The 15,155-nt window shown below is 52.7% G+C and overlaps 1 protein-coding gene across 1 annotated transcript; it reads right to left on the bottom strand.

The window, feature by feature from the left end:
• Nucleotides 1-8,832: 8,832 nt before the first annotated feature.
• Nucleotides 8,833-9,810, bottom strand: LOC139685201 (olfactory receptor 14J1-like). The gene has a single exon (XM_071581830.1). The coding sequence runs from the start codon at nucleotides 9,808-9,810 to the stop codon at nucleotides 8,833-8,835; it is 978 nt and encodes a 325-aa protein (XP_071437931.1).
• Nucleotides 9,811-15,155: the final 5,345 nt, after the last annotated feature.

Here is a 15,155-nt window from a genome sequence, read left to right as displayed (position 1 = left end):
TTCACAGGGAGAGCGCAGTGAATACCATGACCAGAATTAGGGGGGCCCTGCCTCTAGCCAGGTAGAGGAGAGGGACAATCGGGTTTATTGGACTGTGTGGATTCGGTGGCGTGGCTCATCAGACCCACAGAAATACAAAGCTTTAGTGGACACTGGCGCACAATGCACGTTGATGCCATCAGGATACGTTGGGGCAGAATCCATCTCTATTTCTGGGGTAACAGGGGGATCCCAACAGCTGACTGTACTGGAAGCTGAAGTCAGCTTGACTGGCAAGGAATGGCATAGACACCCCATTGTGACTGGTCCAGAAGCCTCATGTATCCTTGGCATAGACTACCTAAGGAATGGATATTTCAAAGACCCAAAGGGACTGCGTTGGGCCTTTGGCATAGCTGCTGTGGAGACAGAGGAAATCAGACAGCTGAGCACCTTGCCTGGCCTCTCAGAGGACCCTTCTGCTGTGGGACTGCTGAAAGTTGAAGAACAATTGGTACCGCTGGCCACAGCCACAGTGCACCGTCGGCAATACCGCACTGACCGAGACTCTGTGACCCCCATACACAAGATGATTCGTGAGCTGGAGAGCCAAGGGGTGGTCAGCAAGACTCACTCACCCTTTAATAGCCCCATATGGCCAGTACGAAAGTCCAGTGGAGAGTGGAGGCTGACGGTGGATTACCGTGGTCTCAATGAGGTCACACCCCCCCTGAGTGCCGCTGTGCCGGACATGCTGGAGCTTCAGTATGAGCTGGAGTCCAAGGCAGCCAAGTGGTATGTCACCATCGACATTGCCAATGCCTTTTTCTCCATTCCGTTGGCAGCAGAGTGCAGGCCGCAGTTTGCTTTCACCTGGAAGGGGGTGCAGTACACCTGGAATCGACTGCCCCAGGGGTGGAAACACAGTCCCACCATTTGCCATGGACTGATCCAGACTGCATTGGAAAAGGGTGAGGCTCCAGAACATCTACAGTACATCGATGACATCATTGTATGGGGGAACACAGCAGGGGAGGTTTATGAGAAAGGAAAGAAGATAATCCAGATTCTCCTAAGAGCTGGTTTTGCCATTAAACGAAGTAAGGTCAAGGGACCTGCTCAGGAAATTCAGTTCCTAGGAGTGAAGTGGCAAGACGGGCGTCGTCAGATTCCAACAGAGGTGATCAACAAAATAGCAGCTATGTCCCCACCGACCAGCAAGAAGGAAACTCAGGCTTTCCTAGGCGCCGTGGGCTTTTGGAGGATGCATATCCCTGAGTACAGTCAGATTGTAAGCCCTCTCTACCTTGTGACACGGAAGAAAAATGATTTCCAGTGGGGCCCTGAACAACAACAAGCCTTTGAGCAGATTAAACAGGAGATTACCCATGCAGTAGCCCTTGGGCCAGTCAGGACAGGACAGGATGTGAAGAATGTGCTCTACACTGCAGCCGGGGAGAATGGCCCATCCTGGAGCCTCTGGCAGAAAGTACCTGGGGAGACTCGAGGACGACCGCTGGGATTCTGGAGCCGGGGATACAAAGGATCTGAGGCCAGCTACACCCCAACTGAGAAAGAGATCCTGGCAGCGTATGAAGGAGTTCGAGCTGCCTCAGAAGTGATTGGCACTGAGGCACAGCTCATCCTGGCACCCCGACTACCAGTGTTGGGCTGGATGTTCAAAGGAAAAGCTCCTTCTACCCATCACGCCACTGATGCCACATGGAGTAAGTGGATCGCTCTGATCACACAGCGAACCCGGATAGGGAATCCTAATCGCCCTGGGATTTTGGAAATCATCACCAACTGGCCGGAAGGTGAGAGTTTCGGATTGTCCTCTGAAGAAGAAGAGGAGCAGGTGACACGAGCTGAGGAGGCCCCACCATATAACCAGCTACCAGAAGAGGAGAAGCGATATGCTCTCTTCACAGATGGCTCCTGCCGCATTGTAGGGACAAGCCGGAAATGGAAAGCAGCTGTATGGAGTCCTACACGTCGAGTTGCAGAAGCGACTGAAGGACAAGGTGGATCAAGTCAGGTCGCAGAGCTGAAAGCTGTTCAGCTGGCTTTGGATATCGCCGAACGAGAGAAGTGGCCAAGACTCTACCTTTACACTGACTCGTGGATGGTGGCCAATGCTCTGTGGGGATGGCTGGAGCGCTGGAGAAAGGCCGGCTGGCAGCGCAAAGGGAAACCCATCTGGGCGGCTGAGATGTGGCAGGACATCGCTGCCCGGGTAGAGAAGCTGAGTGTGAAGGTCCGTCACGTAGATGCTCATGTACCCAAGAGCCGGGCTAATGAGGAGCATCGTAACAACAAGCAGGTGGATCGAGCTGCCAGGATTGAAGTCTCTCAGGTGGATCTGGATTGGCAGCATAAAGGTGAATTGTTTCTAGCCCGATGGGCCCACGATGCTTCTGGTCATCAAGGCAGAGATGCAACATACAGATGGGCTCGTGACCGAGGGGTGGATCTAACCATGGACAGTGTCTCACAGGTTATCCATGACTGTGACACATGTGCTGCCATCAAGCAGGCCAAGCGGGTGAAGCCTCTATGGTATGGTGGACGGTGGTCGAAATACAGGTATGGGGAAGCCTGGCAAGTTGACTACATCACACTTCCCCAAACACGCCAAGGCAAGCGCTACGTGCTCACCATGGTAGAGGCAACCACTGGATGGCTGGAGACATACCCCGTATCTCACGCCACTGCCCGGAATACCATCCTGGGCCTTGAGAAACAAGTCCTGTGGAGACACGGCACACCAGAAAGAATAGAGTCTGACAACGGCACCCACTTCAAGAACAGCCTCATAGACACCTGGGCCAGAGAGCACGTCATTGAGTGGGTGTATCATATCCCCTACCATGCTCCAGCTGCCGGGAAAGTTGAGCGATGTAATGGACTGCTGAAAACAACCTTGAAGGCGTTGGGTGGGGGAACTTTCAAACACTGGGAGCTGCATTTGGCAAAGGCCACCTGGTTGGTCAACACCCGGGGCTCCATCAATCGAGCTGGCCCTGCCCAATCAGAACTCTTGAATACTGTAGATGGAGATAAAGTCCCTGTGGTCCATATGAGAGGTATGTTAGGAAAGACTGTTTGGGTTAGTCCCACCTCAAACAAAGGCAAACCCACCCGAGGGATTGTCTTTGCTCAAGGACCTGGTTGCACTTGGTGGGTAATGCAAAAAGATGGAGAAACACGTTGTGTACCACAAGGGGACCTAATTTTGAGCGAGAAGAGTTTGTAATGTTTCATTGTATACATGTGTATATATATGTATAGGTAAAAAGGGGGTTAATTTGGGAATGACTAGATGGAGTGGAATAAGGGGTGGATAATGTCCTAGTTCAGCTGGAGGGACCAGCTAACCCTGTGTGGTGGTGATCAAACCTGTGTATTCCACCCCCTCTATTCATTCCCCAAGGACAATGGGCCATTAGCAGCAGCTGCCCAGGGAGCCATTATCACTTCACACCCAGCCTGAGGGGGGCGGAGCTGCTAATGGGCCATCAACAGCTCAACAACCCCTGGCTCCCAGAGTTAATCACCCATTGTGTGAGTCCCCGCCCAGGGGGAGGGACTGAGTGCTCCCTGAGGGTACATAAGTGGTGGGTAAGAAGACCTCAGGACCTTCTCGTCGGATCCAGAGCAGCAGCAGGACCTCAACAGCAGGAGATCACCGCTCTCGCCCAGACCACAGCCCTCGCCTGCACCAACAGGTTTTTCTTTTCCTTTTGCTCTGGACTTGGGGGAGCCACAGGGGTCTCAGCAGAAGGGCAAACAAACCCCCTTGGGTTTGTGCCCCAGGACACTGGGTTATACTGCTGGGGTATTGTGAGTTGAAAGCAATTTCCCTTGTGTATCAGTGTTGTCATTGTAATATTATTATTAAATTTTAGCTCTGACTTATAATCTCTCTCGTGGTGAGTTCATTTCCCCTGCTGGTTCACCTTCAAACCAGCACAGCTGGGACCCCAGAGCTGGAGGCAGCTCTGCAGGTGGGGTCTCACCTGAGAAGGCAGAATCCCCCTCCCCTGCTGCCCAGGCTGCTTTGGAGGCAGCCCAGGACACCACTGGTCACCACTTGCCTTGCTGACCAAAGATCCAGTAACACATCCCCCCTGGAAAGGCCTCCTATTACCTGGGTCAGGAAGATTTTCCCCCATTCCTTCCAAGAGTATCCCTTGACTTTTCCAGGTGTGTGGTGAAGTGTCTTTTGACTGTGCCACGTGCTCCTGTATGATAAAGGTGGGGACAATCCTGACCATAACAGGTGGGGATCACAAGACAATCACCCACTCTCTGAAAGCCTTGGAACATTCCCTACATGAATTGTATGTAGCAGAAGTGGAACAATTCCCAAACATTTTGGAAACTCCAGTAATTACTGACATGAGGATGGAAATTCAGCAGAGAACTAAAGCCAGTCACCCTGTGACCCCACAAACAGAGGTCCTGAGGGTCCCCAGCACCTCCCTCTCAGTGGGCACCTCTGGGGGCCTCTCGGAGCTCGGGAACCCTCAAGTTTGCAACACTCCAAAGAGCGTCGCTGATGCCCAGGACAATTCTGATCCCCCCTCAACAAACACACCCCTCCAGGTGCCCCCCTTGTCTCTTGGGAAACACAAAGGGATGGGATGGGAGTGTTTCACTGACAACCAGGAGAATTGTGGATGGGCACCTTTGCACACACAGATATTGACGTGTCCAAACATCTCTGCCTGTGTGTGTGTGAATTGAGTGTGGTGTGAATGTTGTTGTTGTGAATCTATAACTGAGTCACTGTTAAAATTGTAGCAAATGGTGTTGATTCACTTGATAACTGTTAGATTTGTCAGTGATAAAGTGCTACTAAACTGTTTTAACATTTTTGTATCCAAATCCTTTGCACCCTGATCCTCTTACATCCCATGTCTCTGTGTAAATCATTCCCTTTCACTAAAAAAAAAAAATATATTTTTTGTGCAGTCCACTTTGAAATTTCCTCCTTAGCAAAACTACAAAACAACTCCAATTAGTACAAATTTTGAAGACTTGAAGAAAATTAAAGGAAGAGAAATAAATTGTTTTTCTGTGTTTTAATGAGCCTCACTGCTCAAGAAGTCAGAAGCCAAACTCCAAGTCCCTTGAAGCATCAATGGGCCCCACTGAGGGCAGGCACTGACAAAGCCTCCCCAGGGACTCCTTAGAGCAGATCCCTGGAGGCCCTGATTGCAGGGAGACAAAGGCTCTGTGCAGGCACCTGCAATGCTGAGAAAACCCTGGGCTGGTTGGAGGAAGCACAAAGGCCAAGGCCTGAGCCCCAGGCCCTGGGACAGCAGGTCCTGTCCCTCACAGGTGGCTCAGGGCTGTTTGTGGGGCAGTGGGATGGGAGGGGGAGGAACAACAAATGTCCAAATCTGTGCAACCCCTCCCAGCCTCCTCAGGGAGGGCTGAGGGAGAAACAAAGTCCAGAACCTCAAAGGAAAGTTCCTTCTGGTGGCCTCAGTTGCAGAGGCAGCTGCCAGAGCCCAGAGGGACAAAGCCCTGGGTGCCTTTGTGCCTTCCAGCTCTGCCAGAGCCCTTGGCCATCTGTCCTGCAGCCTATCCTGCCCTGTCCCTGCTGCTTCTCTGGCCTTGCAGGCTGCACACACCCATCCTGCTTTGCCACCAGCCCTCCCAGCAGCATTTCTGTGCCCTCACTGATGTCTCTGCTCCATCTCTGGCTGTTCCCTGGAACACAAAGCCATGGGATGATAGTGACACCCTCTTGGTGACCTCTTGCACCACAAGGCTCCTCTCTGAGTGACATTTCTTTTTTCCTCCCTTCCACTCAGAGACTTCCATCTGCACTTTGTGACTTTCCTTCTCTTTCCACTACCAAGAAAAGCTCTGTCATCCTGGAAGAATCACAGAATATGCTGAGCTGGAAGAGGCCTGTAAGGATAATCAAGTCCAACACTTAGCCCTGCACAGGACCATCCATAGGAGTGAAAACATGTGAGGATCATCCAAACCCTCCTTGAGCTCTGTCAGGCTTGGAGCTGTGACCAGTGCCCCAGGGTAACTGTTCAATGCCCAACCAGATCTTCCTTGAGCCCTCACCAGTTCTTCCTCAGCAGCATTTCTGTGCCCACACTGATGTCTCTGCTCCCATCACTGGCTGTTCCCTGAAACACAAAGCCATGGGATTATACAGTTCTTCCTCATTCTTCCACAATGGGAACCTCAAACCCAGACACATCAGTCCAGATGTGTTGCCCCAGGGCTCATTCAAAGGGGGTGACACCTCCCTTGTCTGGGTGGCCACACTCCCCCCAAGGCAGCCCCATGGCCTGTTGTCCTTATTAACTTTGATCCCGAGCCCCTGTGCCTTAGGACATCCCTCACACAGCCCAGGCACTTCTCCTCGGGGTCACTCCAGAGCTGTTCAGGTCCCTGCCCTCATCTCTGGGTCATTGTGCCCCCAGGGCAGGACTGGCCTCTTTGCCTTCCAAAACTCCAGCAGGTTTGTGTTGCCAGAGCCCAGAGCTCCTCAGGGCCCCTGAGAGGGACTCTCAGCTGGGGCAGCTCTCAGGGTGTGTGCACAGGTGGCTCAGCTGCCTCTGGGTGCCCAAGGCTGCTGCTGCCTGTCAGGGAGGTGACAGATGTGACCTGGCAGCCCCTTCCCAGCCATGGCCCCCTGGAGATGCTGAGGCCCAGCTGACTCCTCACAGCATTGCCACCCATCTGCTCCTTGTGTGCCATGAGCGGATCAGGTCCAGGTCACCTCACATTCCTCTCCAACACTTGTGCCTGGTCTGGGCCCTCAAGGTCTTTTCCCTGATCCCAGGAAGGGGCATGGAGAGTAAATGGTTGCAAGCTTAGAGTGTGGGAAGAAATGCCCTCGGTTGTGGTGTTGAGGTAAGGATTGATGTATTAGGGTTTAGAGTTTGACATTCAGGGATAGGGCTTGGGCAGAAGTTTAGGAAGGTTTGGTGTTGTGCTGAGTGTCTGATTTGTCCTTAGCAAGTGGGGTATATTTGTAAGGGAGTGTTAGGATTAAATTGAGAGGTTTAATGCTTGTGATGGGGCCATGGATTAGTGCCAGCAACAGAGTCCAACTAAGGGTACAGGGAGCTTGAGCTTTGACTTCCTGGTAAAGCTGAGATTGGGATCAGAGTAGTGGATTCCTTCCCCTGTGAGGGCAGCACCTTTAGGTGGTGTCAGGTAAGAAACTGGGTAAAGGCCTATCAGGAATGTTTGCACCGTCAGCATTGCAGCACCCTCAGTGTTACCTGAACCAATTTTTACCCCATCAAATTCTTTCATCTCTGTTTGCCAAGCTACTTTTCTCTCCCCTAAATTCACTCTATTTCTTCAGAGTCATCTCTCTCCAGAGAGCCTTTCCCCACATGAGTGTGTCCATACTGGCCTGGGTGGCAGCTCCTGGTTCCCACTCCCTGCTCCCTGCAGGGTCCTGAGCTGGTGAAGCTGCTCTGCAGAGGGAGGGGACTGTAGTGCCCTGGGGCCATGGGGTGACCCTGCACTGGCCATGCTGGTCAGGGTGGGAAGCAGACACAGCTGGGTGGGGATCACAGCTGCTGAGCTCCTGTCCATGTTCCCAGATGGCTCAGGAGCCAAGGAGAAGGCCGGGCAGGACCAGGGAGTGTCTCCAATGGCACCAGGCCAGGGTGGGGTTGCACTACATCCAGCCCATGGGCTCCTCTGAAACATGCCTCAGGCTTGTGTCCCTTTGCGTGCTGGCTCCCCAAAGCAGCTCCTGGCATTGAGGGGCAAGGAGTGTTCTCCACAGGTTCACCTTTTCCTCTATATGACTCCTCTTTCAATGGTCATTCATTTTAGGATGCCCCAGGCATCCCTGGAGCTTTCCCAGATGCTACAATAGGTTCTCTCCAGGATGGCATCAGCCACCAGTCCCTCTGCAGGTGGGACAGCAACAGGCACATCCATCAAAGACCTGTAACACTCTGCTTGAACATGTGCAACCAAGAATGGAGCTCTTGGTCCAGCCCTTGGTCCCAACAGATTCCCGTGGGTATCTGATCCCGTCCCTCTGAATCCATCAAGAACCCAAGAGCCAAAACCATTTTAAGGGATGAGCTCCCTGGGTGTGTTCCTGCCCCCAGCTCTGAAGAGGTGTCCAACCCCTGGTCCTGTCCTGCAGTGAGACCCTTTGGCCATGGTGGTGCCTGCCCAGAGCTCAGCTCTGACACTGGGGTCACATGGCCCGTTCCTGCTGCAACCACTGGGATGGCTCTATAGGGACAACAGGACTGTCACAGGTTACAGGACACCTTGGGGCTCCCACAGCACCCAGGGCACAAGAGGACACTGTGGAAGGGAGGGGAGCCCATCCATGGAAAGACCATGTGCTGCTGTCCTTGGCCAGGGATTCAGGGGAGCAGCAGCCCCGAGTCACAGGCACAGAGATTGAGTGCCCACCAAGGCACCAGGGCCAGCCCCAAGGGCACCAGGGCTGCTCCTCCACGGGGCAGCTGCACATTGGGCTGCTGAGACCCTCCTGAGAGCTGGGGCTGCTCCAACAGCTCCAGAGGGTGGAATAAATGGGAGCTGAGAGAAATAATTTTTTCCTGTGTCCTTTAATGAGATCATCATCACAGGGATCCATCTGTACTTGAGTATGTTGGGTTAAGAATAAGCTGAGAGAAGGCCAAGATAATAGAGAAACCTGACTAATACCAACATGAGTAACCTGATCTAGTGAGTGCCACCCCTGCCAGTGGTGGAAGAGTTGGAACTAGATTGATCTTTAAGGTCTCATCCCAACAGAACAGTTCTGTGATGATTCAATTCTATCACAGGTATAGAAGAGAAAAACAGAAAAAGAAAAGTTATTTCTGACTATTCTTGAGGTACAATTGGAGCCCCAGTGGGGTAATTGGAAATCTTAATCTGAAATGGACTGTATTCAAAGACTTTGCAGAGGGCATCCTTGATTTCCTTGTTTCTCAGGCTGTAGATGAGAGGGTTCAATACTGGAGGAACCACTGAGTACAGAACTGAGAATACCATATCTAGAACTGGGGATGAGATGGAGGGAGGCCTGAGGTTAGAAAATACGGCAGTGATGACAAACAGGGAGACCACAGCCAGGTGAGGGAGGCACGTGGAAAAGGCTTTGTGCCGTCCCTGCTCAGAGGGGATCCTCAGCACAGCCCTGAAGATCTGCACATAGGAGAAAACTATGAAAATGAAACAACTAAAAACTAAACAGGCAGTAACCACAGTGAGCCCAATTTCCCTGAGGTAGGATTGTGAGCAGGAGAGCTTGAGGATCTGAGGCATTTCACAGAAGAACTGGTCCAGGGCATTGCCCTGGCACAGGGGCAGGGAAAATGTATTGGCTGTGTGCAGCAGAGCATTGAGAAAGCCACTGGCCCAGGCAGCTGCTGCCATGTGGGCACAAGCTCTGCTGCTCAGGAGGGTCCCGTAGTGCAGGGGTTTGCAGATGGCAACGTAGCGGTCGTAGCACATGATGGTGAGGATACAATACTCTGTTGTGATGAAGAACAGAAATAAAAACACCTGAGCAACACATCCTGCATAGGAGATGTCCATGGTGTCCCAGAGGGAGTTGTGCATGGCTTTGGGGACAGTGGTGCAGATGCAGCCCAGGTCTGTGAGGGACAGGTTGAGCAGGAAGAAGTGCATGGGGGTGTGCAGGTGGTGGTCGCAGGCTACGGCGCTGATGATGAGGCCGTTGCCCAGGAGGGCAGCCAGGGAGATGCCCAGGAAGAGCCACAAGTGCAGGAGCTGCAGCTGCCGCGTGTCTGCCAATGGCAGGAGGAGGAAGTGGCTGATGGAGCTGCTGTTGAACATTTGCTGCCTCTGGATACGGTTATCTATTGAGGAGGAAAAGGCAGGACTGAGTTAGGCCAGACCATATTAGCAAAATGTATTCGACATTCAGGGTCTCTCTTTTAAGGAAGACCTTTTTGCACCCATCTCCCCTGAGTTCTGGGTTTTTCTGGCTCATGGGGACATTGAGAGCAGGGATCCTGTAATGGGCTCCTGAGGATTCATTCTTGCTGTGCAGTAAGAGGCAACTGAGAACTTGGGGTTACATCAAATTAAATGCACATCTGATGTTTCAAAGTGTTCCCAGCATTGCTGGTCACAGCCTGCCCAACTGTGGAACAGACCTGAGGAAATTTGGTGTCTTTTCATTGGTTTCAGTTCAACTTGCCAGGAGTGGGTTTGGATGGCTGAAAACTCTGGAATTTCTAATGTGCTCCAAGTGAAATCTTGTCAGTCCTGAGAAGCAAAGGACTTGTCTCTTACTGCAATGGCAGGAGAGCTGCTCTGGTCATCAGTCCTGTTCTCAGCTGACCTGTGCTGGCAGCTTGGCCTGGAGGAGGATCACACAGAGGAGTCCCCTCAAAAAAGAAACAAGTCACAACTGTGATCAGAGAAATTCAGGTTCAAAGGGACTTCTCATCTTTCCTCAGGGTGCCCCATATTTTTCTCCTCCCGGACTGAGACACAGAGGGATCAGTTCAGCTGCCCAAGTACAGCTGCCCACAGCACTTCCATGGATTTAGCCCTGAGGTGTCCTCTCCATGGGATCTTATACAGAACAGAGACCCTATGGGAGAGCTGTGCCCTTCTGGAGGGCACCCTGCAGTCCTGCAGGACACCAAGGGAAGCAGCTGAATGTCTTCAAGTTGCCTGGAGGGGACTTGGGCACTTTGCTCCCACAGACACTTCCTCACAGCAGGACCCAAACAGTTTGTGTCTCAAAAGGAACTAAACCTACCGCTCTCAATCCCCCATATGGGCTCAGAAGTCCAATTGTGAGAACAAGAGCAGCACAGGCCACATCCTTTCCTGGGCTCTGGCTGCTGCAGGGCAATGCACACCTGAGTCCCCACGGGCCTGAGGGCAGAGGCTCTGCTTAGGCTGGGAAAGGAGCCCAGGGAGGAGGTGGCCAGGGGAGGGTGTCTGTGCCACAGGGCCAGCAGGGAGGTGCCCACATGCCCCTTCCCAATATTTGTGGCAGCAGCTCCCTCTCCCTCCCTGCCTGTCTGTGCTGTGAGGAGCTGTTCCTGCCAGCAGCCACCTCCCTGTGCCCAGCTCAGCTCCCTCCAGTACTCACACAGCCCATGCCCACCCCACTGCCCAGGGGCAGCTCTGCATGTGCAAGTGCTGCAGAGCAGATCCCAGACAAGCTGAGGTGTCTGGGAAGGGGAAGGTGTTTTGAGTGGATGTGTTTCCTGAGAAGTGCCCTTGGACATGGCAGGAGGTCAGCTGAAGGTGAGAGAAGCCCAGAGCAATAGTAGCTGAAGGACCCTGCCCTGCCCTGCTCATTCCTGCCCTGCTCATCCCTGCCCTGCCAGGAGGGGGTCACTCCTTCCACCCACACCTTCTCCCTGCAGGGCCATGGGGAGCTCCTTGACCAGGCTGAGCTGACCCTGGCAGGCAGCAGAGTCCCTGCCCCAGCACACAGAGCCCTGGGCTGTAGGATCCTGCCCTGCAGGACAGCCCTGGGCACCCCTGGCTGCACCCCCACTCTCACACCCAACAGCCATCCCTGGGAGAAGGGAACCTTCTTACCCTGTGCCTCTGATGCTCCACACCAGGAAATCCAGGAGAGCCATCCTGACAGATCCTGTCAGTGATGGCTTTTGGCAGCTTTAAGAGACATCTCCGGAACTCACCTGCACTGCTCTGCAGCCTGGCAAAGGGCAGTGAAGGTTTCTCTCCTGATGAGCCCTGACCTGTCCTCCCACCCCAGAATCCCTTCAACCTCTTTCACACTTCCCTTGTCTACCTTTAATGCCTGAGGTTCTGCCTTGCTCTGCCTTATGGCATCATCCTCTCTGCTAGAGGAACTGTGGGAGTCCTTCTGAAAGATCCTGGAAGCTGTGGGATGTGTCAGCTTTAGGAGATCCTTGCAGGAAGGGAAGACTAACTTTCCTATAGCCAGAGAATTCTACTTTCAATTGTGTGCAGTTTTCTCCTTTAATGAGAGCTGAGTTCCCTCCCAGCCCAGGCTGCCTCTCACCTCTGTCCCTTCTCTGCTGTGCCCTCGGTGTGTGCAGGCAGTGCCCTGAGCCCTGCTGGGCTGTGCACAGGAGCTGCTCCTGGGCAGAGCTGTCTCTCTGCAGCGCTGCCCGCTTGCCAGGAGCTTCCTGTGTGCCAGGAGCCCGGCCCAGCTCAGCAGCACAGCAACAGCCCAGGGCATTTAATGGCCCTCTGGGGGGTTTGGTGCTGAGTCCCTGAACATCAGACCCTGAGGAAAGTTGCAGGAACCTCTTGAGAAACCAAAGTCAGAATCAAACTTTAAAGTTTCTTTTGTTGTTAATGGGTCCCTCTGAGGGACATAACTGAGAAAGTGTCCCCAGATTCCAGTTAGAAAACAAAGAGACAATGATGACAAATATGGACTAGGAAAGAAAGGTCACTCTGTTGCTGAGGAAAGTAAGAAAACATTTCATTAACCTAAAGGTCACAGCTGTGACCCGCAGCCTCTTGGAAGGGAGATCTTGTCTCTCCCTCATTCCTCAGGCCTCTTCCTGGGGCACCAGGGTGTAGGATGTGGAAAACCACGGCCAGGAGGATGGGGTGGCACCTCTCAGGCTGCTGAGCAGGGACAAGGAGGCAATGAGTCCCCAGGGCTGCAAGGCTCACTTGTCTCCTCATGCCATCAGGGGCACACACAGCAGCCATGGCCAAAGGCCTGCACAAGTTGGCTCTCTTGGGGCCTTTCAGCTTCTGCACATCCCTGTCTCCTCTCCAGCCCAGGCTGTCCTACGGTGTCCATGCCCTGCCCCTTTCCCTGCAGGCTGTCGGCATCCCCCGGCTGCCCCACCTCGCTGGCCCCTTCCTGCACTGACATCTCTCCCTCCTCCCTGGCTCTGCCTTGGCACACAAAGCCTTGGACTGATCCAGACTCCTTCAGGGGGATGTGTTGCACCATAGCACTGCCCTTGGGCAGAAATTCCTTTCTCCTTGTGTGCAGTCTGGACCTCCCCACTTTCCCTTCAAGGCCTCTCATGCTTCTCCGGTTCTTTCCTCAGTCTCCACCACACTGGGCTCAGGGCTTGAAGGCTTCCAAACCCCTTCATACGATATCTCTGGTATTTAGCCATGAAAATGTTGTGCTCTTAGTGCAGGAGAGACACAGTGACATTTTTTGCCAAAGGTTGTATTGGCAGAACAAGGCACAGGAACTGGAACCGAATGAGGGGAGATTTCCATTGGATGTCAGGAAGAAATATTTTGTGCTGAGGGTGGCAGGAACCTGGGCCAGGTTACAGAGTAAGTGGAAACCCCATCCCTGGAGCTGCCCAAGGTTTGGAATTTTGTACAACCTAAACTTGTGGAAGGTGTCCCTGAGTAATTGAAGTGCACTTGGGGTAGTGGCTATTTTAGGTCTCTGCCAACCTAAACAGTTTATTATTCTTTTATTCTTATATTCCCAACTCCTTCTCCACAGGGCTGCAAATACCTACATGCACCATGTTGGCATTTTAATGTGACCTAATCCCCAACATTTTATGAAAATGGAAAAACAGTCCTTTTAGGGACATGAATTTCAATGACTTTGGAGGAACCTTTCAAAAGTCAAAAGTTACAAAGGAACTAATAGAGATTTCCAACATCTCTGCATGAAAGGCTCCCCAAGTGATCAGTGACAGAGCCCCCAGGATGGCCTTGCAGCTGAGGTTGGGGGTTTTCTCACTCAGGTCCAGAGACTCAGGATGGGCAGCCAGAAAGTGCATTTAGGGACAGTGTAAGACTTGCCATGGGGTGTCTAGGAAATGAATGAAGTGATATGTGGAGGAACAGGCATGAGAAAATAGAGAGAAAAGTGTATGAAAGGAGCAGAGCATGTGCAAGCAATTGACTGGTCAGTGCCTTTCCCTTGCCATGTCCTGCAACTGATCCCACAATCTTTCCCATTTTCTTAATCCCTCCATTGCTAAGAAATCTCTGGGACAAGGGATCTCTGTGCTGTGAGTGTGGGGGGTGATCCAAGTGCCAACCTCTAGAGTGGGAGGCAGAAACCATCAGGTCTTGAGTCTTTTGAGGGTTCAGACACTGCTGAGAAAGATGTGTGTGCACAGAACACTGGTGGGGGTGGGGGTGGGTGGAACCACCAGGGAACATCAAACCAGAGTAACCAGTGACTGGCAGAGGCCTGGGAGCCGCTGTCTGAGATCATCTTCTGAGGGATCCACATTGTCTGTGTGTCTCTGGAGCTCCACATCTTCTCCTGACATGGCAGAGCACACAAACAGCCCATCCTTGTCTCCCTTTCCCCACTCACTGTGCTTTGATTTGGCTCAGAAACCTCCCAGGGTCCCTTTCAGGATGAGTCCCTGTGCATTTCCCTCCCTCGTGGACCTTCCCTTCCTGATGCAGCATCTGTGGGGAAGCAGAGCTGGGTCAGTGCAGGGCCAGGGCTGGCTGTGACAGGGGCCATGAAGCCACTGCCAGGAGGTGACAGCAAGGACAGTTTGCAAAGAAAAAATTTAGATGTGGGGACTTTGTTTTTTGAGGAAAGGAAGGCTTGGCTGGAGCTGGCAAGTGAAGAGGATGAAAGACAAGGGGTGTTGAGGGAAACAGGGAATGCTTATCCTGGAGATGAGGAAAAGACTTTTTCCCAGTTTCAGGGCCAGTGCAGAGCAGGGTGGCCACGAGCCCAGGCTGCCTTCCTGCCTGCCAGGATTGGTGGGGTTGTGTGACAGAGCTGCCCCCAGAATCAGAACCTGGGGGCTCTCCCACCTCCCCCACTCCTTCAGCTCTCCAAGGATGGAATTTCTGTTGTGTGGGTTCCCTGATGTGCTGGATGACCTCACAATGCTCCCTGGCCAGAATGTCTCCTGAGGGCCACCCAGGCTGCTGCAGTGGAAGTGACCTCACAACCATCACATTCCAGTCATATCCCCCATGCCTGGCCTCCCCTTTTCTCTGCCCCTGTCTTGTCTCTGATTATATTGTAGGAATGGTTTTAATTAGCCTCTTAATGAACTGCTTGAATTAATGACAAGTTGTGTGTTGGGGCTTAAATCACTTTTAGCCAGCATTCAGCAGAATTTAACCAAAGCTGCCATTGTGAGAACAGAGCTTGGGAAAAGCCTCCCTGAGTGGTCTGAGGCACAACCCATTGCCTTCTGCACCCACAGCACAAGAAATATCAGCTGCCCTTTGTGCCAATG

Source organism: Pithys albifrons, unplaced genomic scaffold, assembly GCF_047495875.1.
Source record: "Pithys albifrons albifrons isolate INPA30051 unplaced genomic scaffold, PitAlb_v1 scaffold_44, whole genome shotgun sequence".
NCBI classification, from domain to species: domain Eukaryota; kingdom Metazoa; phylum Chordata; class Aves; order Passeriformes; family Thamnophilidae; genus Pithys; species Pithys albifrons.
The sequence above is the reverse complement of the archived record's forward strand: the minus strand, read 5'-3'. Positions and strand labels throughout refer to the sequence as shown.

Coding starts and splice junctions, on each gene's coding strand:
- LOC139685201 (XM_071581830.1), bottom strand. CDS start 9,810: ATGTTCAACAGCAGCTCCATCAGCCACTTCCTCCTCCTGCCATTGGCA.